At 47.1% G+C, this 25974-nt stretch overlaps 1 protein-coding gene across 1 annotated transcript in view; it reads left to right on the forward strand.

Moving 5' to 3' along the window:
* The window catches only part of PTPRU (protein tyrosine phosphatase, receptor type U), an 86366-nt gene that overhangs the window by 25050 nt on the left and 35342 nt on the right, over positions 1–25974 (forward strand). The window contains 7 exon segments of the mRNA XM_018057242.1: positions 12166–12474; positions 17414–17523; positions 17763–17964; positions 18302–18404; positions 20883–21156; positions 22118–22154; positions 23076–23214. Coding sequence (XP_017912731.1) covers positions 12166–12474; positions 17414–17523; positions 17763–17964; positions 18302–18404; positions 20883–21156; positions 22118–22154; positions 23076–23214 — 1174 coding nt within the window.

A 25974-nucleotide genomic window follows, 5' to 3' on the forward strand; every position in this document is an offset into this window, starting at 1 on the left:
ACAGGCTCTAGAGCACAGACTCAGCAGTTGTGGCAAATGGGCTTAATTGCCCAGCAGAATGTGGGATCTTCCCAGACAAGGGATCAAACCCATGTCTCCTGTATTGGAAGTCAGATTCTTAATCACCAGACTTCCAGAGATGTCGCAGTATATAATCTTTTGAATTGCCTTTTTAGTTTGGTAATAGCTTTATTGAGATATAACCACATCTCATGCAATTTGCTCATGAGAGTGTATAATTCAGTGGTTTTTAGTATATTCACAGAGTTGTGCAACCATCACCACAATAAATTTTAGAACATTTTCCCCTCTCTCAAAGGAAGCCTTGTATCCTTTAGCAGTCCACCCCTCCCCTCATGTCCGGTTAATACTTCCAGCCCTAGACAGCCACTAATTTATTTTTTGTCTCTATAGAGATTTGCCTCTCTGGACATTTTGTATATAATGGAATCATATAATATGTAGTCTTTTGTGACTGGCTTCTTTCTCATAGCATACTTTTTCAAGGTTTATTCATGTTGTGGCATGCTTTAGTACTTTTTATTGTTGAATAATATTCTATTGTATAGACATACCATAATTTACTTATACATTTATCAGTCGGAAGGCATCTGCATTGTTTATACTTTTTGGTTATTATTGCTATGAGTATTAATGTAGAGATTTTTGTATGGAAATATGTTTTAATTTCTCCTGAGAGTATAGCATGTACATATCATATGGTAATTATGTTTAACCATTTAGCAACCTGCTGGATTGCTTTCCAAAGCAGCCATTCCACTTTACATTCTCATCAGCTGTGTATGGGAGTTCCAGTATCTCTACATATCCACTAACACTCATTATTATCTGTCTTCTGATTATAACCCTCCTGGTGGATATGAAGTGGTGTCTCATTGTGGTTTTGCACGTCTCTGATGGTTAATAAATATCAAACAAGTTGCATATTCTTATTGGCCATTTGTATGCCTTCTCTGTATAAATGTCTATTCAGATCCTTTACTCATTTTTAAATTGGGTTTTAATCTTTTAATTATTGAGTTGTAAAAGTTCTTTATATATTCCAGATACTAGACCCTTATCAGATATATTTGCAAATATTTTCTTCCATTCTGTGAGTTGTCTTTTAACTTTCTTGATGGTGTCCTTTGAAGCACAAAGATTTTTAATTTTAATGAGGCTCAATTTATCTACTTTTTCTTTTGTTATTTGGACTTTTGATGTCACATCTAGAAAACGTTTGCCTAGTCCAAAGTAAGGAAGATTTACTTTTATTTTTTTCTAAGAGTTTTATAGTTTTAGCTCTTACATTTAGCTCCTTGACACACTTTGAGTTAATTTCTGGATTTGGGGTGAGGTAGGAGTCCAGTCTCATTCTTTTGCTTGTGGGTGTCCAGTTGTCCCAGCACCATTTATGAAAAAGACTATTCTTTTCTCATTGGATTGTCTCGGCAGTGAGATTGACTTTTCTGGTCAGTGTAGTTCCCTGGGGATTCATCCAAGTTGTATAAATCAATAGTTCATTCTGTTTTAATGCTGAGTAATATCCCATGGTGTGGCTATACCAGAGTTTGTTTAACCATTCATCTGTTGAATGACACCTGAACCGGTCCCAGTTTTTGGCTGTTACAAGTAAAGCTGCCATGAACATTCATGTACGAGTTTTTGCATGAACATAATTTTTCATTTTTTTCTGGGCTAAATGCCTAAAGATACAAATGATGGATCATATGGTAATTGCATATTTATTGCAGTTTTATTGAAAACTGCCAGAGTTGGTTGTATTGTTTTACATTCTCATCAGCAATATATGAGTGATCCAGTTTTCTACATCCTTGCCAACATTTAGTGTTGTCATTATTATTGTTATTTTTAAAAATTTTAGCCATTCTGAGAGGTATGTAGTAATATCCCCTCCTGGTCTTAATTTGCCTTTCTTTAATGCCTAGTGACATTAATGGGCTTCCTGTGGCTCACCTGGTAAAGAATCTGCCTGCAATGTGGGAGACCTGGGTTTGATCCCTGGGTTGGGAAGATCCCTCTGGAGAAGGGAAAGGCTACCCACTCCAGTATTCTGGCCTAGAGAATTCCATGAACTATATAGTCCATGCAAAGAGTCGGACACGATTGAGCAACTTTCACTTTCCATGCCTAGTGATGCTGAACATCTTTTCATGTGCTGTTTGCCATCTGTATATCCTCTTCATGAATTATTCATGTCTTTGCCCATTTTCTAATTGGATTATTCATTTTTTATTGTTGAGCTTTGAGAATTCTTTACACATTCTAGATACTAGTCCTTTTTTGGGTATATAGTTTGTAAATATTTCCCCCTGGCTTTTAGCTTGTCTTTTTTCTCCTCTTCACCTGGGCTTTCATGGAACAATCATTTTAAATTTTTACGAGGGCCAGTTTATCAAAACTTCCTTTTATGAACTATGCTTTTAGTGTCAAATTTAAGAACTCCTTGCATTGCCCTAGATTCCGAAGATTTCCTCCTATTCTTTTTTTTAAATAAAAGTGTTATAGTTTTACAAATAAGTCCATGATCCATTTTCAGTTAACTTTTAGATAAGCTACAGAATTTGGTTGAGGTTTATTTTTTTTGCCAATGAATATTCTTGTGTTTTTAAGAGCTGATCTGAGAACCATCTAAAATACAGTTTAATGCCACACTTGAAGAGGCCCTTGGGTAGTTGGTAAGAGTATTCTAGGGGAGATTACCTTCTAGCTGAAGGACCTGTGTCAGATTAACCTCTCCAAGCTTTAGTCCTGTTGTTTTATAAAAGGGGATAATAGTAATGTTTACAGGGTAAATGTGAAGACTCAACACATGTTTATTGAGTGCCTATTACTTGTCAGATACTGTTTAGTTGCTAAGGATATAAGACTGTGACCAAGACAGACAAAGGCCACTAGTGTATGAGTTCCTCATGCCGGAACTGCACGGAACTCACATTCTGGCGGGTAGTTGTTGTTCAGTCACTAAATTGTGTCTGCCTCTTTGCGACCTCATGGGCTGCAGCACACCAGGCTTCCCTGTCTTTCACTGTCTCCCAAAGTTTGCTCAAACTCATGTCCATTGAGTTGATGATGCCATCCAACCATCTCATTCTCTGTCGCCCCCTTCTCCTCCTGCCTTCAGTCTTTCCCAGCATCAGGGTCTTTTCCAGTGAATAGGCTCTTTGCATCAGGTGGCCAAAGTATTGGAGCTTCAGCTTCAGCATCAGTCCTTCAAATGAATATTCAGGGTTGATTTCCTTTAGGATGGACTGGTTGGATCTCCTTGCAGTCCAAGAGACTCTCAAGAGTCTTCTCCAACCCCGCAGTTGGAAGGCATCAATTCTTTGGTGCTCAGCCTTCTTTATGGTCCAACTCTCACATCCATATATGACTACTGGAAAAACCATAGCTTTGACTAGATGGACCTTTGTTGGCAAAATGATGTCTCTTCTTTTTAATATGCTGTCTAGGTTTGTCATAACTTTTCTTCCAAGGAGCAAGCGTCTTTGAATTTCATGGCTGCAGTCACCATCCTCAGTGATTTTGGAGCCCAAGAAAATAAAGTTTGTCACTAGTCCCATCACATTATGGCAAATAGATGAGGGAGCCTAGTGGGCTGCCATCTATGGGGTCGCACAGAGTCGGACACAACTGACGTGACTTAGCAGCAGCAGCAGCAGCAGCAGATGGGACCGGATGCCATGATCTTAGATTTTTGAATGCTGAGTTTTAAGCCAGCTTTTTCATTCTCCTCTTTCACGTTCATCAAGAGGCTCTTTAGTTCCTCTTCAGTTTCTGAAATTAGGGTGAAGTCATCTGCATATCTGAGGTTGTTGATATTCCTCCCAGCAATCTTGATTCCAGCTTGTGATTCATTCAGCCTGACATTTTGCATGATGTACTCTGCATATAAGTTAAATAAACAGGGTGACAATAGATAGCTTTGATGTACTCCTTTCCCAATTTGGAACCAGCCTGTTGTTCCATGTCCAGTTCTAACTGTTGTTTCTTGACTTGCATACAGGTTTCTCAAGAGGCAGGTAAGGTGGTCTGGTATCCCATCTTTATAAGAATTTTCCAGTTTGTTATGATTTACACAGTCAAAGACTTTAGCATAGTCAATGAAGCAGATGTTTTTCTGGAATTCTCTTGCTTTTTCAGTGATCCACTGGAAGTTGGCAGTTTGATCTCTGGTTCCTCTGCCTTTTATAAATCCAACTTGTACATCTGGAAATTCCTAGTTTCGTACTGAGAGCTAGCATGGATGATTTTGAGCATTACCTTGCTAACATGTGAAATGGGTGCAATTGTGAGGTACTTTAAACATTCTTTGGCATTGCCTTTCTTTGGGATTGGACTGAAAACTGACCTCTTCCAGTCCTGTGGCCACTGCTGAGTTTTCCAGATTTGCTGGCATATTAAGTGCAGCACTTTCACAGTATCATCTTTTCAGATTTTCAGTAGCTCTACTGGAATTCTATCATTTCCACTAACTTTGATCATAGTAATGCTTCCTAAGACCCACTTGACTTCACACTCCAGGATGTCTGGGTCTAGGTCAGTGACCCCACCTTTGTGGTTATCCACGTCAAGACCTTTATTGTACAGTTCTTCTGTGTATTCTTGCCACCTCTCACTCTCTTCTGCTTCTGTTAGGTCCTTACCATTTCTCTCCTTTATTGTGCCCATATTTGCAAAAGTATTCCCTTGGTATCTCTTAATTTTCTTAAAGATATCTCTAGTCTTTCCCATTCCATTGTTTCCCTCTATTTCCTTGCATTGATCATTGATCTTATGTCTCCTTGCTATTCTTTGGAACTCTGCATTCAGTTGGGTATACATCTTTTCCTTTCTCCTTTGCCTTTCACTTCCCTTCTTTTTGCAGCTATTTGTTAAGTCATCCTCAGACAGCCATTTTGTCTTCTTGTATTCCTTTGTCTTTCTGGCAGGAGGAAGTAGTAAACAAGTGAAATATATAGATTGTCGGTTGATGATCAGGGTTGTGAAGACCATAGCAGGAAGGGGGATGGGGTGTGAGGTTTGGAGAACTGTTATTTCAAAAAGGCTCAGGGACTGTTTTACCGAGAAGGTGACATTTGAGCAGAGACCTGAAGGAGGTAAGGGAGAGAGCCATACACAGGAAGCTAGAGGAATTGCTGGGGGAAGGGGCGTTCTAGGCCGACCTAATAGCAGGGAGTTCTGTAGTATGCTTGGCATATGTGAGGAGCAGCAAGGAGACCAGTATAACTGTGGTCTAGTGACTGAGGGGAGCTGGCGGGAGAGGAGGTCAAAGTCATACTGGGGATATGGGACCCAGAGCCATTTTACTCTGGGTGGGCTGGGGGACCATTGCAGGTTTGGAGAGCAGGAGTGACATCACCTCCTATGTTTACAAGGGTCACTTTTGTCCTTTTGTGGAGAACAGACTCTAGGAGGGTGAAGGGATCAGAGGAGAGACCAGTGAGGAAGCTGCTGCAACAAGTCAGCTGGGAGATGGTGGAGGCTGGGAGCTGGGAGGAAGTGGTGGCGGTGGGGAAAGTGGTTAGATTCTGGGTTTGTTTTGACGGTAGAGCTAACTGCATTTGTTGATGGATTGGATATGCAGTGAGAGAGTGAAATAGAAGTCAAGGATGGCTCCAAGGCGTTTTGCTTGAGCAGCCGAAAGAATGGAGTTATCATTTACTGCAAGGGAGCAGACTGCGGAAGGAGCAGGTGTGATGGGGTGCCATAGATCAGGAGTTCTGTGTTGGAAATGTTGACTTTGAGATGCCTATTAGACGTTCAAGTGGAGATATCCATCAGGCGGATGGATTTACGAGTGTGGGGTTTAGGGAAGAGGTTTGGGCTGCAGATATAAATTTGGAAGTCGTCAGTATAGACATGGTGTAGATGATATTTAAAGCCGTGAGACTGGATGAGATCTTTTATGCTGGTGGTTCTTAGTGGGGGTGATTTTGTCTCCCAGGAGTCATCTGCAGTGTCTGGTTGTCACAACTGGGGGTGGGGTGCTAATGGCATCTTAGGGATAGAGGAAGCCCTAGAAGGTAATAAATATCCAACGGTGTATAAGCAGCCTCTTCAACAAAAAATTATCTTGTCTGAGATGTCAGTAATGCCAAGGTTGAGAACCCTGATTTAGTCCTTAGATTTTAGGGAAAAAGTGTAGATGGAAAAGAGAGGAGCAGCGAAGCCTGAATTGTGCAGCCCTCTGGTTTTGGATTAAATGCAGGTGATTGCATGTAAATGTATTAAATGCCTGTGAAGCCTAGTGCCTAACACACAGTGAACACTCAGTGAATGACAACTATTATTGTTATGGTGTTTTTAACTCTTCAAAGCCAGTTCTGGTCAGGTACTTGGTATGAAAGAAATCAGAGCCTGGGGTCCACAGAGAGTCTCACTTTCACTCCTGTTAGTGTGCAGATGAAGGGATGGAAGCCCAGAGATGGGAAGGACTTGCCTGTGACTCTACAGTAAGTTAAGAACCCAAGTTTCATGGTGACAGCTGTTGACCATTCTCGTTTTACAGATGAGAAAAGTGAAATTTCGAGAGTTAGTCACTGGCCCACATCGACACAGTGAGTCCATAACAGAGTCAGCACCAAGGTTTGAATGTCCTGACTTCCAGTCTCGTGTTGGAAACCACCACCACCACCTTACTACCAATAATAGCTGCATCGCTGCCATCGTGGGCTGAGTACCCACTCTGTGCCAGGCACTGCTAAACACTTTACGTGGCCTGGCTGGGATGGAAGCTGTGTAAATTAGCAGGGACCAGGCAGATAGGATCCAAACAACTCAGCCTGCTCCTCTTAATCACATGTTTCTCTTCGTTTGCATCGCCGCCCCCTCTTTGCTTAGGCGCCTTGACCCATAGTTTTGCTGTTGGCCAGCTGTGTTGTCATCTCTTCGGGCTCCATGAAACTCCCCTCCCACAGTATTATTTACTGTAAAAACAATAATATAACGCCAGAAGAGGCATTTAAAAGAAATTACTCTAAATCTCACCATCCTAGCCCAACAGCTGTTTTAGTTTTCTTGCCTCCTGCAAATCTCTGCCCATATGCCTACAGTACACATTTCACACCCTTGTCATTGGGATGTGGAAAGCGTTCTGCACTCTACTTCCTTTTCTTGGTGTTGTTACTTGTGTTATGTTGTTTATAATTGTGTTTATTGGCTGTAGGAGTCCACTGAGTGTCTCCATATGGCTGGGCTATTTGCCTTTAGATTTTTATTATTGTGAATAATACTGTATCGAAAAACTTAGTGCTGATCATGCTATATTCCCTCCTTGAATTATTTCTTTCATGTAAGTAGTCAGAGGTGATTTAAGGAAGGGCTTTGACGTATATTGCTTTAAAAAGTGGTTGTACTAATTTATACTGCTGCTATAAAGGGTGCTGCTATATATAAAGGTATATCTTATCCTTGTTGTTGTTCAGTTGCTAAGTCATGTGTGACTCTGAGACCCCATGAACTGAAGCATTCCAGGCTTCTCTGTCCTCCAGTATGTCTCAGAGTTTGTTCAAACTCATGTCCATTGAGTTGATGATGCCCATCCAACCATCTCATCCTCTGTCGTCCCCTTCTCCTCTTGCTCTCAGTCTTTCCCAGCATCAGGGTCTTTTCCAATGAGCTGGCTCTTTGCATCAGGTTGGCCAAAGTATTGGAGCTTCAGCTTCAGCATCAGTCCTTCCAATGAATATTCAGGGTTGATTTCCTTTAGGATTGACTGGTTTGATCTCCTTGCTGTCCAAGGGACCTCAGGAGTCTTCTCTAGCACCACAGTTCAAAAGCATCAATTCTTTGGCACTCAGCCTTCTTTATGGTCCAATTCTCACATCCGTACATGACTACTGGGAAAACCATAGCTTTGACTATATGGACTTTTGTCAGCAAAGTGATGTCTATGCTTTTTAATACACTGTCTAGGTTTGTCATAGTTTTTCTTCCAAGGAGCAAGCATCTTTTATTTTCGTGGCTGCAGTCACCATATCTCACCATTACCATGCACATATTAATTAATTCCTATAAATTAGACTCACACCATCTCATGTAACTCTCACACTGCTCTTCAAAGTAGGTGTTATTATATTTCCATTTTTTAGTCAAAGAACTTAATGTTCAAAGGGAGTTAAATCACTTGCCTGAAGTCACAGAACTAATGAAATGTGGAGATAGGATTTGAACTCTGCAGTACCCAACCCCACTCCAAAGCCCCTTCCTCAAGCAACAGTTAATATTTCAGGGTTATTGAGTGCTCCTTAGCATCATTAAAATCAACGCATTGGGGGCTAATTTAACAGATGTTAACTGTTAGCCTTCTTGTGTTAAAAAAAAAAGTGCATTTAGACCTTTGACCTCCGAGTGGCCTACAGCCTGTGGAATTCAGAGGGTTGGGGCTTTGAGGCCCTCAGGTTCTGTTTTGCCAGTGTGTGCTGGCAGCCGAAGAGTGTGTGTCTGGGTGCCAGATGGTTTTTGGAAACACAGAGAGACTCATGAATTCACACCCCTCAATCAACATATCAGCCTGTAGTCAACAAACTATTTGAGCCTCTGGATCTGCCCAAATTTGTTCAGGGTGGGGAGAGAAAGAAAAGTGCGCTTTCTTCTCAGAGACCCTCTGTCTAGCAAGGGGGGAGGGGGCTAGCATAGCTGTTGGAGAATGAGATACTTAAGCATGAGGGTGAAAGTTTTAATCTTCAAGTTAGGTGTTACCATTTTATGCCCTGAAAACTGTGTTTTTTTTTCTTTTGGCCGTGAGGAATCTTAGTTCCCCGACCAAGGATCAAACCTGTACCCCCTGCATTGGAAGTATGGCGTCGTAACCAGTGGAACGCCAGGGAGGTCTCCTGGCAAAACGGTTTGAAAAAAAACCTGAGTAGATTGCCAGTATTTAAAAATCTGGAGATTTCATACAAACAATTGGAATCTCTGGCTTCATAAATGGGAAGATCTGGCAACACAGCCCGGAACTGAGTGGCAGCTGCTCCTTTTGGATGAGACACTTACTGTCTCGTTGGTCATAGTCCCAGCACCAGCCTGTGTCACCGGTTTGCAGTTGATGTTTCGTGTCCTTGTCTGAACGCTGCAGGAAGGTGAAGGAAGCAGTGTGCTTCCGCCAAACCTGGAAGGATGGTAAAGGATGTGGAGGTGGGGAGGATGTGAGCAGAGCTTCAGGGAACCGAGATCCACTCTTGCTAGTGCAAGTAAATCCATGGTACTTGGCGTTAGTAAACATAGATACAGACAGACACAGAGACACAGACATAGACACCTTGGGACAGGACATATCGGGCAGCCAGGACCAGAGCCGCAAAGTCTCAGGAAATAAAGCAAAGACCTCTGAACAAGATGGCAGAGTGACTGCAGAGTGAACACACACAGAACTCACCCATTCCTTTCTAAACAGATAAGAACAACGAGTTAAAACAAAACTATATAGAAAAACATTAGGAAAATCTCCATGGTCCAGGAACAGCAGAGAAAAGACAGGTGTGGTAAGTGGGCTTGCAGTTATCAGCCCTCAAGATGCAGTGAGCAGGGAACCAGCCTATTAATGTTTTTCTCGGGTGAGGATCGGGTCTGCCTTGTTGTGGGGATAAGAGAGCCAGGCTGTCTGTTAAGAAGTCAAGAGGTAAGCCTTACTCTCAGGTGCTGAAATCTCTCAGTGGCATTCGATGTATGACTGGAGACGGCCACTTGCCTCTGGTCCAGGGAAGGAAGGAAAGTTGCACTGTGCTGGCCAGCGTCTAAAGCTGTGCACCTACCCATCCACTCGCAAGTGAGGAGCAGCCTGATGTTTCTCTCTGCATTGTCTTTGTAAAGAGCATCCTGAGCAAATTAATCATATGAAAACGATAATAGGGTCATCCTTAATCATCTTAAGAGGCAAAGCAGTAGGACTTTCTTTCCTATTCATTAAGGTGTGTCCTGATATCCTCTAACTGAGGACACTTGGCAGGTATCACAGAACCTGCACAGTCAGAGGGCAAGAGAGTAGAGGATCATTAGTAATCATGGCTTCATTCACCATGTTATAGATGAGGAAATCGAGGCCCAGAGATTTACTTAGGATTGCACAGCTGCTCAGTGCAGATGCAGGACTGGGGCCTGAGCCCCCGAGTAAAGAAACCTTGATTTCTTATAAAATGCAGATAACATTCTGGTCCTATGGAATCTTCAAGAGGCTATGGAGCACAGTAATATGCACTTGCCTTATGTTGAGTATCTGCCTCTCCAGAGGCATTGGTGTGGTTAATTAATTAATTTTATAAAGAGATTTATGGTATTCATGTTGGAACATGTAAGAATTAAAGATATTAAAATTTAAAAAATAAAAAAAAATAAAATAAAAAAAAAAAGGTATCCTTTTTATTCATTTGGAGAAGGCTCTTGAGAGTCCCTTGGACTGCAAGGAGATCCCAACCAGTCCATCCTAAAGGAAATCAGCGCTGAGTGTTCATTGGAAGGACTGATGTTGAAGCTGAAACTCCAATACCTTGGCTACCTGATGCGAAGAGCTAACTCATTTGAAAAGACCCTGATGCTAGGAAAGATTGAAGGCAGGAGGAAAAGGGGATGACAGAGGATGAGATGGTTGGATGGCATCACTGACTCAATGTGCATGAGTTTGAGTAAACTCTGGGAGTTGTTGATGGACAGGGAGGCCTGGAGTGTTGCAGTCCATGGGGTCACAAAGAGTCAGACGCAACTGAGCAACTGAACTGAACTATTATTCATTTATTGTTTATTTTTAAAAATATTTTACTTATTTGGCTGTGCTGGGTCTTAGTTGCATGTGGGATCTTTGATCTTTGTAACAGCATGCGAGGGTCTAGTTCCTTGACCAGGGATCAAACCTGGTTACCTGCATTGGGAATGTGGAGTCTTAGCCACTGGATCATCAAGGAAGTTTCCTGGTTTATTTTTATTTATTTTTAGTTTTTGGACAGTGAATTACTCATGGGGAGGCAGAGTAGTGGTGGTTAAGAAGTGGTGGATTCTGAAGCCAGCCTGTCAGGTTTGGATTCCAGCTTCACTACTTACTATCTGTGTGACAGTCAGCAAGTTTACTTAATCTCTCTTGTGTGCCTCTATTTCTACATCTGCATAACAAGGCTAATAATGGCAGCTTTCTGTTAGATTAGAGTGCTAAATGAGATAAAGCATTTTAAAGCCTCTAGAGCAATGCTTGGCACAGACAAAGCCCCTAGTAAATGTTTACAGCCACCATCATCGTCATCATCATCTTTATAGAACAGATTGTATTTCCCTTTTTTCTTTGGCAGCCAGGGAACCCATCACCTAATTTGAGCCTTGTATTTATAGCTCCATGCGGGACCTAATGGCATGGATTTCTATTTTCCTAACATTCTCTGGCATTATTTATCTATTTGGCTCTCATTTCCCCCATTATGCTGACTTCTCTGTATTATTATATTGTACATATTACTGTAAACTGTTTTAGAACAAGTTTGGAATTAACAGAGTATGAAGAAAAATACAACAGTTGGTTGATTCAGACTGTCTTGACTTCCTTCAGGAGGAACTTGGAATAGGAAGTGAACCATATTATTAAAAAAATTATAGCTAATATTTTCGATGGCTTACTGTGTATTGGAGCTTCCCTGATAGCTCAGTTGGTAAAGAATCCGCCTGCCAAACAGGAGACCCTGGTTCAACTCCTGGGTCAGGAAGATCCCCTGGAGAAGGGAAAGGCTACCCACTCCAGTATTCTGGCCTGGAGAATTCCATGGACTGTATAGTCCACGGGTCACAAAGAGTCGGATATGACTGAGCCACTTTCACATTGTGTATTAGCCATTGCTTCACATGCTTTGTATGTTTTACCTTAAACCTCACAGCCATCCTATGAGATCGAGCCTATTATACCATTTTGCAGATGAGGAAACTAAGGCTCAGAGAGATAAAGTGACTTAGCCAGTAGTTGTCAGCTGCAAGCAACAGAGCCAGGATTCAGATGTGGGCCTGCCTGACTCCAAAACATACACTTTATTCCCTTTTTGCTGCACTAAGGGGTCTCTTGGACTCTTGGGGGCAAATGAGGGTTGATACTAGTCAGCTGCCTGATGTTTTCTCTCTCATCCTGCTTCTCCTCCTCTTTCTTCTACCCTTTCTGTTGCTCGGATTCCCCAGAGCCCATGAGGGCCCCCAAAGGCCTGGCTTTTGCTGAGATCCAGGCCCGCCAGCTGACCGTGCAGTGGGAACCGCTGGGCTACAACGTGACACGTTGCCACACCTACACCGTGTCCCTGTGCTATCACTACACCCTGGGCAGCAGCCACAACCAGACCGTCCGGGAGTGTGTGAAGATGGAGCGGGGTGTCAGCCGCTACACCATCAAGAACCTGCTGCCCTACCGGAATGTCCACGTGCGGCTCATCCTCGCTAACCCCGAGGGGCGCAAAGAGGGCAAGGAAGTCACCTTCCAGACAGACGAGGACGGTAAGAGGCCTCCTGATCCCCGGTGCCCACAGACGCCGCGTGTCTGAGACTGAACTCGCCCTAGGAGATTTTTTGCTTAGGTTTAAGCCGACTGTATGACAACAGAGTAATGATACTAATATCTATTCCTTGGAAGACTTTGGGTAAAATTGGTATAATTTCTTCCTTAAAATGTTTGGGAACATTTACCAGGGAAGTCATTTCGGCCTGGAGTTTTCATTGTGGGAGGGTTTTTAATAACAATTTTAATTTTCAAAATAGATATTGGAATATTCAGACTTTCTAGTCTTTGTATCAGTTTTGGTGTACTCCGTTTCTAAGGGATTTGATCATTTCACTTAAGTTGTCAACTATCTTGGCATCAAGTTGGCTATATATTCTCTTGTTATATTTATTGAATGTCTGTGGGATCTATTGTGCTATCCCCTTTTTCATGCCTGATATTGGTAATTTGTGTCTTCTCTTTTTTTCTCATGTTCATTCTTGGTAAGGGTATATAAATTTTATTAATCTTTACAAAGAGCCAAAATTTTGGCCTAGTTTATTTTTTATTTTATTTTATACTTAACGTTCTCTTCTATTTCTTTTTAAAAATGCTTTCTTTGCATTTGATCAGCTGTTCTTTTAGTTTTTTGATATGGAAGCTTGTTAGATCACTGATTTTGAGCCTGTCTTCATTTCTAACATATGCATTTAAAGCTATACATTTCCCTCAGCTCTGCTTTAGTTTTATTGCACAAGTTTTGCTGTATCCTATCTTCAGTATCATTCAGTTTAAAATATTTTCTGATTTCTGTTATGATTCACTCTTTGACCCAAGAGTTATTTAGAATTATGTTGTTTGATTTCTGGCTGGGATTTCTCTAATTATCTTTTTGTTATTGATTTCTAGCTTACACTGTAGTCAGAGTACATACTCTAATTTTGGTCTTTTGAAATTTGATCCATGCTTTATGGCCTAATATATGGTTGTGAGTGAGTGAAAGTCTTCAGTCCGACTCTTTGCGACTCCATGGACTATACAGTCTATGGAATTCTCCAGCCCAGAATAGTGGAGTGGGTAGCCGGTCCCTTCTCCAGGGGATCTTCCCAACTCGGGGATCAAACCCAGGTCTCCTGCATGGCAGATGGAATCTTTACTAGCTGAGCCACCAGTGATATATGGTTACATTTTAGTAAATGTTCCATATCTACTTGAAAAAAATGTGCATTCTGTCATTGTTGAGTGTGCTGTTCCACTGATATCAACCTAACATTCATTAATTTCAGAACACTTTTTATATATTAATGCACGTGCACCTCATGACAACCCTATCTGGCTATTTACTGTTACCCTTCCCATTTTGCGATGAAGTCCCGTTACTAGTAGATGGGTAGCAGAGCTGGGTTTCAAACCTGGCCATCTGTTTGAGAGCTGTTTTTCTTAACAGCTACATTCTAATCTCAGCACAGGTCCAAAGCCTTCCTCCAGATTGCTGTAAATCCCCAGGTACCCCTAAGCTCCTTGGTTAATAGTTTTCTTGTTTGTTTCCTCACATGTATAATTTTCTGTCTGCACAGCAGTGGCCCAGATATAAACTTCAACTCTTTCTCAATTTCTGGAAAACCCCACTCACCTGAGGAAGTGTGTATGCCCTGTGCCCTGCACTGATGAGGATTTGCTGGGGGTGGGAATGAAGTCTGGAGGGGTTTACCCTAAATCGGAGAAACTTAACTTTTTTCTCCTACCTATCTGAGGTTCGTTGGCTGAGATCCTGTAAATTGACTGAGCAAAAATAGATTAACCAGATAAAAATAAGATAAAAATATTAAAAAATTTTTCTTATAGATTCTATTTATTTTTTGTTATATATTCTTAAAAATTGAAGTGTGGTTAATTTGCAATATTGTGTTAGTTTTAGGCATAAGCAGAGGGATTCAGTTTATTATATACAATAAAATAAATTTTATTAATCTTTCCAAAGCTTATATAATATATATGTGAATATATACACACATATATATATTCAGATTATTTTCTATTATAGGAAACAGAGTTTATGAACACACGCTTTGCACATAATAGGGAGTACTCAGTGATGAGTAACTCAAAGGAGTGGTAAGAACTTGGGGTTATATAGCATCTTAACCATGGAACAATGAATTTTTAGTAAAGTGGCAAGACAAAAGAAAAGGACTTCAAACTTCTAGGGGCAGCAAATTAGGGGAAATCAAATGTATGGGGAAACTAATGGTGGTCAGTAAAGGTTGTCAGGTAGATTCCTCTGGGCTGATAAGGGTCCAGAGGTTTCTCAGTGATTAACTTCTGTCCTATCAGGTAAAGAGGGGAGGGGGGCACCTGTGCAAATTTATGTCCTACTTTTAGGCAAATAGGGGGAGGGTAGAGAATTTTTTCTTGTGTATGCTCCTATATTGCCTTCTCAGTTCAACTCAAAATAATCCTTATTCCAAGTGACATATTTTGGGGTAGCATGTATTGCTACCCTTCTCAAGTAATCTCATGTTGACTCTCAGACTGCTCCATTCTTAAAATCTGTTGACCTTTCCCCTTTCCTTCTGCAAGGTACATTGTTGAGGCTGCTTCACCCGCAACCCTGGCCACCAGGCCTCACTTGGCTCCTTGTTTTTCTTTCTTTTTTCTCTGTCCCCCTTCTCCTGCCTCTTTTTAATATTAATTAATTATTTAATATTTTATACTTTTCACTGAAGTATTAGTATAATACTTACGGGGAGTGTGCTTATCTTAAGTGGTCAGCTCAGCTTGGCATTCTCCTAGACTGCACACATCAGGATAACCCATACCCAGACCAAGAAAAAGCATTACCAGCAGCCCTGAAGTCCCCTTTCTGCACCCTCCCACTCACAGCTCCCAAAGGTAATCATTATCCTGACCTGTAATGCCATAGGCTGATTTCTGCTTGGTTTTGAACATTATATCAGTGGAATCATATAGTGTATATTCTCTTTTTTAATACACATAGCTGATTCACTTTGCTGTACAGTAGACACTAACACAACATTGTAAAGCAACTATACTCCAATAAAAATTAATTTTGAAAGAAGAAAGCCGTTTTAGAAACTCTGTAACCTGGAGGATAAAACTACCCCTGTTTTCAGGACACCTGTTGTATAGAATAGCCTAAACCATGATATGTTCACGTAGCAAACCTTGTGGTTCTACCCAGACTAAATTAAAACATTATACATTCAAAGAAACAAAAAACAAATGAAGCTGCTATGAACATGGGCATGCTGGTTCAAATGGACTAAGTTTTTGTTTACTTGGGAAAATACCTTTGAGTGGGAGTGTTGTTTTGGGTGTAAGTGTATGTTGAACTTGATAAGAAATTGCCAAACTGATTTCCAAAGTGGCCATACATTTGCATCCCCATCCGTGAAAGACAGGGAAACCTGGCGTGCTGCAGTCCATGGGGTCGCGAAGAGTCAGACACGGCTGGGCGACTGAACAGCTGCAACGTCAGGGCGCTGCAGGTGCTCAGAATTCTCTCCAGTAGGAGGTGTTGTCAGCCTTGGGAGCTTAGTCCTTCCAATAGGTCTGTAGTTGTGATTCTACCTTTTCTGGATCAGTGTATGTTCTTTTTATGACTGGCTTCTCCGTCTCAGCTTTATGCTTGAGATATTCGGCCAAGTGGTGTGTAGAGTTCTAGAGAATTTATTCTCATTGCTGAATAATCCATTATGTAACTATTTATTCATCCTATTTACTGTTGTTAGGCATTTGGGTTGCTTTCAACTATTTTACATTGGAGAAGGAAAAGGCAACCCACTCCAGTGTTCTTGCCTGGAGAATCCCAGGGACAGAGGAGCCTGGTGGGCTTCTGTCTGTGGGGTCGCACAGGGTCAGACACGACTGAAGCAACTTAGTGGCAGCGGTGGCGGCAACTATTTTAAATTGTGCTGCAAATGAAATTCTTGTAGATTCTTTTTTTTTTTTTTTGGTAGATATACACATTTTTGATGGGTTTATGCCTAGGAGTGGAACGGCTAGATTTCAGGGTTTGTGTTCATAATAAGGAGGTATATCCAGTTTTCCCAAGTGGTTGTGTTGAATTACACTCCCACTAACAGTGTGTGAAAATTTCAGTTGCTCTGCTTCCTCAGCAGCACTTGGAATTGTCTTTTTCCTTTTAACATTTTGGTGGGTGAATAGTGGAATTGCCTGGTTAACTTCATTTTAACACAAGGCACTTGAGCTATTATCTTGGTTTCTGCTTTCCCCTATCTTAGAAGTTCAGCTTCCCTACAAAGGTTTATCAAAGTGTTTTCCCAAAAACAAAGAAGGCCATTCTCTTCCTAGAGGAAATTCCTGGAGCCAGCTGTGAAGATGATACCTTAAAACAAAAACAAAACAAAACCGTATCTGAAAGGGCTTCTGCTAAAATGTTGACAGTGTTTATCTCTGGGTGATGGAACTGTCGGTGCCATTAATTTTCCTTATGCTTATTTTGATTTTCTACATTGAACATATTGTTTGTGTAATTAGTAATTTTCAGACAAGAAAACATCTCCACCCATAATCCTGCCACTGTAAGGCAGTTGTTTTCATTTTTCTGGCAAATGTCTGTATTTTCTGAAAACCACTCAGCTGGAACAAAATAGGAGCATTCATTCTTCCCTGCGAAATGCCTCCTGCACAGTAATGAAAATGCCAGCTGCCCTTTTCGAGTGCTCAGACATAGGCCGAACCATATGAGAGTACTGATAGGTATTTGCCTTGGGGCTTTATGTACATCACATCATTTAATTCCGGTGGAGGAGGTATTGTTGTCATCCCCATTTCACAGATGAAGAAGCCAAGGCTCAGAGAGGCTGAGTTGTCCAAGCATCCCAGCTAGGAAATGGCAAGGCTGGAATCTGAACCCAGGTATCTGGTTCCAAAGCTTGCTTTTCCCTGCCCCGTGTCATCTTTCCCTTGCAGTGCCTGGCGGGATTGCGGCCGAGTCCCTGACCTTTACTCCGCTGGAGGACATGATCTTCCTCAAGTGGGAGGAGCCCCAGGAACCCAATGGCCTCATCACTCAGTATGAGGTGGGTGGGCCCCTGGTGGACTGCGGGCCCACAGGTTGGAGAGGGAAGTGTGTGGGGTGGGAGAACAGAGGTGATCATTGGCGTTCCTTCAGCTATGGCTGGGGTCCATACCCTGTGGGCGTTGGGGGACCTGAAGGCGGAAGGCAGAGGTACCCAGAGGCCTGGCTCACCTGAGCCATGATGGGTGGGAGGCTACTTCCCCATCCCTGAGCCTGCCTGCTTGCCCATTCTGCCCCTAGATCAGCTACCAGAGCGTCGAATCATCAGACCCGGCGGTGAATGTGCCGGGCCCACGGCGTACCATCTCCAAGCTCCGCAATGAGACCTACCATGTCTTCTCCAACCTGCACCCGGGCACCACCTACCTGTTCTCCGTGCGGGCCCGCACGGGCAAAGGCTTTGGCCAGGCGGCGCTCACCGAGATCACTACCAACATCTCAGGTGAGCCCTGCCTGACCTAGCCTGGCCTCTTTGGGGAGGCCCAGAGTCCCCTGGGCACAGAGGTGGGGCTTCCTGGGGGTGGCAATGGAGGACTCCTGCTGAGATAAATGAACCATTTAGAGGGTGAGGTCAGGGAGGATTAACTCAGAGGGTTCTGGAGATGGTTGGTGGAATCCGAGGGCTGAGGTCAGGGGTCAGGGAAGCTCAGGTCAGAGGGAACAGGGGGGCAGAGGCTGAAGGGGAAGCAGTCTGAGGGCAGAGGTCAAGGAGCCTGCAGGCCTGGCCTTCCTGGTGCAGTGGCCAGGCTCCCGGCTTATGTCCTTGTTCTCTCCCCCAGCGCCCAGCTTTGATTATGCTGACATGCCGTCGCCACTGGGCGAGTCTGAGAACACCATCACTGTGCTGCTGAGGCCGGCACAGGGCCGCGGGGCGCCCATCAGGTGGGCACGCGTGTAACGGAGGGGCGGGAGGTCAGGGCGGTAAAAGAAGATGCCTGTCCTCTGACCCAGAACCCCCACCCAGGCCCGCTCAGCCTTGTCTTCCCTCAGTCTCCTCTTCAGGGTTCAGAGTGTCGGGAGGAGGACGTTGTGTGATCCTGGGCAGGTGGAAGGCCTGCACTCACTCCCCTCTGAGGCTGTGGGCTGTCTGGTGGTGACTGTCACAAGATCTTGAACAGGAGATTGTTCGGATCTCTCCAGAGGGCCTACCTCTGCCACCTTGGGGCTTTATTTCTCCCCAGCTTTTCCCTTGGGGGTTCCTGTTGAGGGAGACACAAGGATGAGCTTCCTGGAAGGCTAGGGCCTCTGGCCACGTGGCATCCTCTCTCTGGAGAGGCCGAGAGCTTGGCTTCCCTACTTCTTTGCAGAGGAAGCAGATGCTGCAGTGACTGTCTCTGTTGAGGAGAAGATGCTAGAGATAAGATGGGCTGTGTGTGTGTGTGATTGTGGGTGTGATGTGTGTGATTGTGGGTGTGATGTGTGTGTATGTGAGACAGTGTGCGTGTGTTTGTGCAGTGTGTGCACACACTTCCTGTCGGCCAGACGTCATCTTAGGGACTTTACCTGCATGAGTCATTTGATCCTCATGGCAGCCGGTGGAGTGGGCATCAGCACCCTTATTTTCTGCATCAGGAAGCAGGCTCAGAGAGCCTGAATAATGTGTCCCCGAGGCCACACGCCTGGTAAGCGATAGCGCTGGGATGTGAAAGCCTGGTCTGTCTGTACAGCCTGTACCTTTCCCTGAAGTCATGGAGCCTCCCTGGCCCTCTAGTCCACCCGCTCCTTCCCATAAAGGCTCAGGCACTGGGAGAGGGTGACAGCCTGCACTTGGCTGGGTCCTACTTGAGAGGGTCCCTTGAGAGGGTCCTACTGAGACCCCCCAAGAAGGCAGGGGGTTTCCCAGGTGCTGTTGACACTCTCACTTCCTCACTCCTCCCCGCTTTTGCTTTTTCCTCCTGCTTTGCCTCCCCATATTTGCTACTGCACAGTCTGATTTGGGCTGATTCCTGGACCCTAACAGGAGCTGCAGGAAGGAGTCTGCAGAGCTCAGGGGAATTTGGCCTTTTGCAGGAGGCTCAGGATGCTGGTGCCTCTGAATTGGGAGGAGTTGGGGACCCAGCAGCTTCTCCTTTCCTTGTCTTCTTGGGGGATCCTGTGAGCAGCCCAGTCAGCATCCCAGGCAAGCCTGGGATGGGGTGAGGGATGGACCATGTGAGGTGGAGAGGCCTGATGACTGTGTGACCTTGGACATGTCCCTTCACCTCTCTGAGCCTCCCTTTCCTTTGTGCCTTATGGTGATTATCCCAGATCAAGGTGTGCTTTGTTCATGGTTCATAATTATTAGCATCTCCTGGTGGGACTTGGGGCCAGGGGAGGCCTGACCTCGGCCTGGGAAGTGGAGGTTGAGAGGGGCCTGGGCTGGCTAATGATGGGATGAACCTGTCTGGCCTAAATCTTAGGGTGCTGGGGTGATTCCCTCCTAACTTGGGAGCTAAAAAAAACACAAAAACCAAACAAACAGCTGGAGAGCAAGGAAAAGGCATTTCTACTTTCCCAGAGTGCAGGCTGCCATTGTCAGTATGGGGTGTCACACGCCAAGACGTGACTGAGGCTGGGAGTGGAAAGATTTAAATTTGTCAGCATTCATTTATTTACTCTTGGCTTTGTTCCACAGAGGATTTGGAGGAGCTCATAGGACAAGGCCATTCAGTATAGTGATGAAAATAAATAGAAACACACAAGGCGGGATCAGGAGACAGAGACCAGGGAACAGGAATCAGCCATCAGGCCGGGGAGATGGCAGGCTCAGAGTTGCAGACCCAGGGCTGCCTCCAGGTTGGGAGGGTATTCGAGATGTAGGTTTAGTGTGACCTCGATTGCCTGCCTCAGTGACTGGCTCCCCCACTGGAGGCCAGTTCCAGGAAGCCCAGAGCCCCAAGTGCTCAGCATAGGACTCATGTCTGAGCTCAGTAAAAACTTTCTGGATGAATGAATGCATTGTGTCTTACTCGAATTTACTGAGGCCTAGAGGGAGCAGTTGGGAACCTGGTTGGAGCCCAGGGCTTGAGGTTCCCAGGCCCTGGGAGTCAGGATGGAGCTTTAGGGCTTGGTTGGCTTGAGCAGGGCCCACATACTTTCAGCCTTAGTTACAGTAATAACAGCTGCCCAGGCACTGGCTGCTTGTTAAACTTGCCTCTTTGCTCACCTCTACCTTATGGAGCCATCCTATAATCATTCCCATTTTACAGAGGAGAAAACTGAGGCCCAGGGAGCTTAAGTGACTTGCCCAGCTAGGAAGAGACAGAGCTGAGATGCGGGCTGTCCTGAGCCTGACCCCAAAGCCCGCACCCTTAGTCCCCAGATGGCTCTGCCTGTCCTCCGGCCACCGTGACCACTGCCCTGTCCCCTCCCCATGTCCAGTGTGTACCAGGTGATTGTGGAGGAGGAGCGGCCGCGGAGACTCCGGCGGGAGCCTGGCAGCCAGGACTGCTTCCCGGTGCCGCTGACCTTCGATGCAGCGCTGGCCCGGGGCCTGGTGCACTACTTTGGGGCCGAACTGGCGGCCAGCAGCCTGCCTGAGGCCATGCCCTTCACCGTGGGTGACAACCAGACTTACCGCGGCTTCTGGAACCCACCGCTTGAGCCCAGGAAGGCCTATCTCATCTACTTCCAGGCAGCAAGCCACCTGAAGGGGGTGAGGGGCCGGCCGGGGTCGTGGTGGGGGCGATCCGGGTGGGGGACAGGCTCAGGACAGATCGGAGCAGGCTGCTGCAGAAGCTGGAGACAGTGCCCATCCTCCACCCTCCACCCTTCCCCTCCCACTAGCCTTATTCCCCACCTTCCCCATACTGCGCCCAGGCCTCCCGTAGCCCTGTCCACCTCCTCCTGCCTATCTGAGCCCCGCCCTCCTAACCCCAGACACCTTCTCTCCAGTACTAACCCTTTCCGGGGGGCTTCTTCTTGATGGCTCAGGCAGTAAAAGATTTGCCTGCGATGCAGGAGACCCGAGTTTGATCTCCTGGGTCGGGGAGATGCCCTGGAGAAGGGCATGGCAACCCACTCCAGTATTCCTGCCTGGAGAATCCCAGAGATGACAGAGGAGCCTGGTGGGCTTTTCCTGGATTCATGTCTATCCAAGCTCCCAGTGTGGTCCCTGCCGCCTCCTGAGGCCCTGGTCTTCCATCTCAGGTTCCTCTGGCTCCAGAGGGTGTCCCTCTCCTCTTCTTGCTTTCACCTGACCTTGGAGCCTAGGACCAGCCTCCTCCCTGAAGCCCCGCCCTTCTCCAGGCTCCTCCCTCCTCGGATTGCTCCTTTCCGGGCTGCCCTGTAGCCAAGCGGACCCCTGGCCCTAAGCGCTACCCTCATTTCTGAGCTCCTCCTCCTTACCCTCTCCTTGTGGCTTTTTTTCTTTTTTTCCTGTTCCCGGCCATCTCATTCCACTTTCCTAAGGCATCGCCCTATCTGTGGACCCCTCCCCTTTTTGGCCCCTCCGTCCCTGGTTCCCCCTCGACCCTCCTGCTGGTGGGGTGTGTTTAGTTACAGTTCATACCAGAAAAACTCTGACCAGAGCCAAGACAGCCTGTCTAAGGTTGCCTCTGGGGAGGGTCAGGTCCTGGCTTCAGCGGTGCTGAGACCCGCCCCATCTGTGCCTCCAGGAGACCCGGCTGAACTGCATCCGCCTGGCCCGGAAGGGTAAGTCTCCCTGGATTCAGTCCTTCAGCCACGGGTTTCTTACTTGCTGGGCTCTGGGGAGGTGGACGCTGGGCACTCAGGCCTGTGGGAGCAGAGGCAGGAGGTCTGGCAGACTGGTGGGGGCCAGGAAACATTCCCCCTCTTGGGCCCTACGTGCCCCATCTCGAGGGCTCCTCCTCCCAGCCTGGGCACACACCCTCACACCACCGTGGTCACAGAAGGGGCCTGGCAGAGGGTGAGCCATTGAAGTTGGGAATGGGGTGGTGGGTACTGGACCCTGGTCCCGGAGTCTGTATCTGCCCCCTTTCCTGTGGGGAGGAGAGGGGGGATAGCATGGACCCTGTAGTGTCGGGATTGACGCTGCTCCCAGATGAGGAATGTGGGTGGTTCCCAGTCCTGAGATGCCCTAACTGAGCCCTCCATACGTAATTCTCTTCCCTTGTTGCCTCCCAGGAGGGCGGGAGGCTGCGTCTGAAGGCCCCACACATATCTGCCATCCCCCATCCACTGAAGGATGGGGAGGATTTGAGGCAGGAGAGAGGGGCATCGCAGTGGGCACCACAGTCCTGTGCCTGCTGGGCTGTTCTGATGAGGAGCTATTCCAGATGGGGACACAGGGCACGTAAGGCCTCTGACCGGGGGATGTGGAAGGTGGGAGGGACAGTGAGAGATGGGTCTGATTGACTGAAAGGTGGGACACGTGCTGAGGATGATGGGCAGATGTTTTTGTGCACCTGTGTGTGGAGCCTGGTTTATTCCTTGGGGCTTCAGTTTAGTCGCTCCTCTTTGCGACCCCCATGGATTGCAGCACGCCAGGCTTCCCTGTCCATCACCAACTCCTGGAGTTTAAGACCCCTGCAAGCAGGGGGAAGGTGGTCCCCGCCTCCCCTCTGATCCTCTGTCCTGTGTTGTTCTCCCCAGCCGCCTGCAAGGAAAGCAAACAGCCCCTGGAGGTGTCCCAGAGGTCGGAGGAGATGGGACTCATCCTGGGCATCTGTGCGGGGGGCCTTGCTGTCCTCATCCTCCTGCTGGGGGCCATTATTATTATCATCCGAAAGGGGTGAGTGAGGCCAGTGCCCTGGCCCACCTGGGGCTTCTGCCTGTCCAAGGCCGGGTGAGCAGAGAGGAGGCTGAGGGCTGGTTGGGCAGCCGCCTGGCGGGCGTGTGGAGGGCTGCCAACCTGGGCATCAGGCCTGTGGATAGACCCAGGCCGGTGAGGGGAAGCCTGAGACTGTGCAGATGGAGCTGCCCCAGAGTGGCTTGGCTGGAGCCCAGGTCTGGCCGGTGCCAGGTGCCCCTGTCCAGGGAAAGGCTCTCAGTGCCCGCTGCCAAGGAGCCGTGCTGGGAGTGGGCCCCACCCGCCTTGCCCGCTGGGCTGTTCTGATGGGGATGGTGGGGAGGTAACCTGACTTGGCATCCTCAGTGCCCGAGAGATCTTCTGCCATTGCGTCTGCCCTGAGCACGGGGTTGGCGCGTTATCCCTGAGCAGTGGGGGGCGGGGCTCACTCCCCTTCACACGGAGGATCCTGAGCAGCGGCTCTTCCCAGGCTCCATCTTCTCTTGGGCTCAGCTTGCCCTGGGCTCTGTAACTGTTGATCCCTGAGGAGTCCTTCTGGGCCCATGACTCAAAGGAGACCTCCTTTCCTGCCCTTGCCATTTCCCAGGCCTCAAAGGTCCAGCCTTATGTTTGTGTGGGAGGCACTTTTGGGTACATTTCACAGTGGGCAGAGTGAATACCAGCCTGTCTTAGAACCTAGAACTTATACTGTTTTGGAGTTTTAGAAATCCAGGATGTGAAATTCTGAGAATCTCCAAGTTTAGAACTGTGGAGGCTCAGAACCTGGACACTGAGAGCTGCCATTGTAGTCCAAGGATGTCTAGCCTAGTGGTTTTCCCGTCTTCCAAAAGCAGCAGAACCTGTCTTCAAAACACTAAATAAACCCCTCCCGAGAGCCAGTACATGGAGCACTAAAGACTGAGCCTTGGTTTGGAGCTCGGTGGGCTTCTGAGACCCTGCCCCACCTCATTCTCCTTGCCCTACCTCATTTCCTACCAGGCAGCCCCAGGACACTGTGGCCCAAGCCCCTTAGTTGAGGAATGGAGATGCTGAGCCCCAGAGGGGGCAGAGACCTGCCCAAGGTCACCTGGGAGCCAGGGGCAGAGCCTGCTCCATCCTCTCCCCTCTGGGCTCTGGCTTTTGCGGCCCTTGCTGCTGCCAAGTTGGGCACGTGTGGGTGGGTTGGCTCTGGGTCTCTGGCCTGTCAGGAGCAGATAAGCAGGATCCAGGGAGATGAGGGAGAACTGGGCAGGGCCCCCCTTGCCTGAGGCCCAGCACTCTCCCCAAGAGTCTCGGGGTGGGGGCATGCCAGCAGTGGGGTGCTGGGATGGTCTCTTCAGGGCATCAGGCTCTGATTGTTCCCTGTGAAGCTTCCTGAGGCAAAATCATTTAAACTGTCATTTAATGAGTATTATGCTGTGCCAAGAGCTCTCCACACATCACCCATTAGAGCCGTAGTTACTGATCACCTAGTGTGTACCAGGCACTGTTCTGGCACTCGGGAGACATCAGGGAATTTTTCCTTCCTGGATCCTGACTCACAAAGCAGATCTAAGTTCCTTTTCACAGGTCGGGAAACTATTATTAAGGGACTCGCCCATGTCACTTTAAGTAGCAGGTCCTGACTGGACCCAGGCCTGACCGCAAAGCTCATCCTCCTTACGGCCGGGCATGTGAAGGGCCTCACCACGGCTGGCACACAGTAGTTCCTGTAGGGGGTGAGGCCCTGGGGTGGGGAGCGGCACAGATAGAGGGCTGTAAGGGAGGGATCAGATTTGGGAAATTGCAGGTGGTATCTGAGTCTCTCCAGATCTATTCTTGAGGAAGACTGGCAAAGTAGGGGAGGTCACCCACCCCAGCAAAGAGAGTGCCAGGCCCAGGAGAGGATGGATGGGTCAGATATGCTACCAAGGCCTCACTGGGAAGCCCTCCACTTCATGCAGCTGCTACTGGAAGCCTCTAGGATCCCTTCCCCATAGCTACCTGCCTCTGCCCTGTTCCTTCTTAGATCCTCTAAAAGCCATTCACCCCCCTTCTGTAGCCCCTTGCTGCTTTCCCCCGAATTCTACCTGGCCTTCCGGGTTCACTGTGCTCTTGAGGGCTCCCTCAGTCTGCACCGTGGGTGCCATGGGGCAGAGCAGCTCTGGCAGGGATGGGGGTGTTCAGATCAACCTGGGGTATGGATGAAATGGACAGATTAGGAGGTTGCTGAGGGAGAGCAGCCCCCAGGGAGCTCCCGTGCACCCAGGAAGGAGGCACCTGGGGTGGGGAGGAGGTGGCTGGGAGCAGGTCTCAGCTTCTTCATCCTGCCCCCTGGAGAGTGAGGCTGGATGCACCTGCCCCTGGGAACTCTGGGGTGCCCCAGGCCAGTTGGACCCTTTAGTTCTGCTTCCAGAGACCCTCCTCACTTCCCTTTGCAGCACTTCCCCCACTCTGCCCACTCCACTCTGCACTTTACTCTGTCTTCCCCTCCCCTCTCTTTGCCCTCCCCTCCCTGCTGATGGGGTGATGTGGGCTCGGGTGAGTGGAGGACCCTGGAGCGGGCCTGGAAGGGGCCTCAGGAGGGGCTGGCTCTGGGGTCAGGGTCCTGGGCCCGGTCTGGACTCTCGCTGACCCCCTGCGAGCCCCGGGCTGACATGACTTTCTGGGACCGGCTCCCCGCCGGGGAGGTGGGATCAGACCTGCGCCATGACCCCACTGCCGGTGCCTCGAGGTCCCATCAGGGCTCTCGGCCCAGCTGTGCTCTGGGTGCTTGTGAGGGGG

The sequence above is a fragment of the Capra hircus genome, chromosome 2, assembly GCF_001704415.2.
Source record: "Capra hircus breed San Clemente chromosome 2, ASM170441v1, whole genome shotgun sequence".
Lineage (NCBI taxonomy): Eukaryota > Metazoa > Chordata > Mammalia > Artiodactyla > Bovidae > Capra > Capra hircus.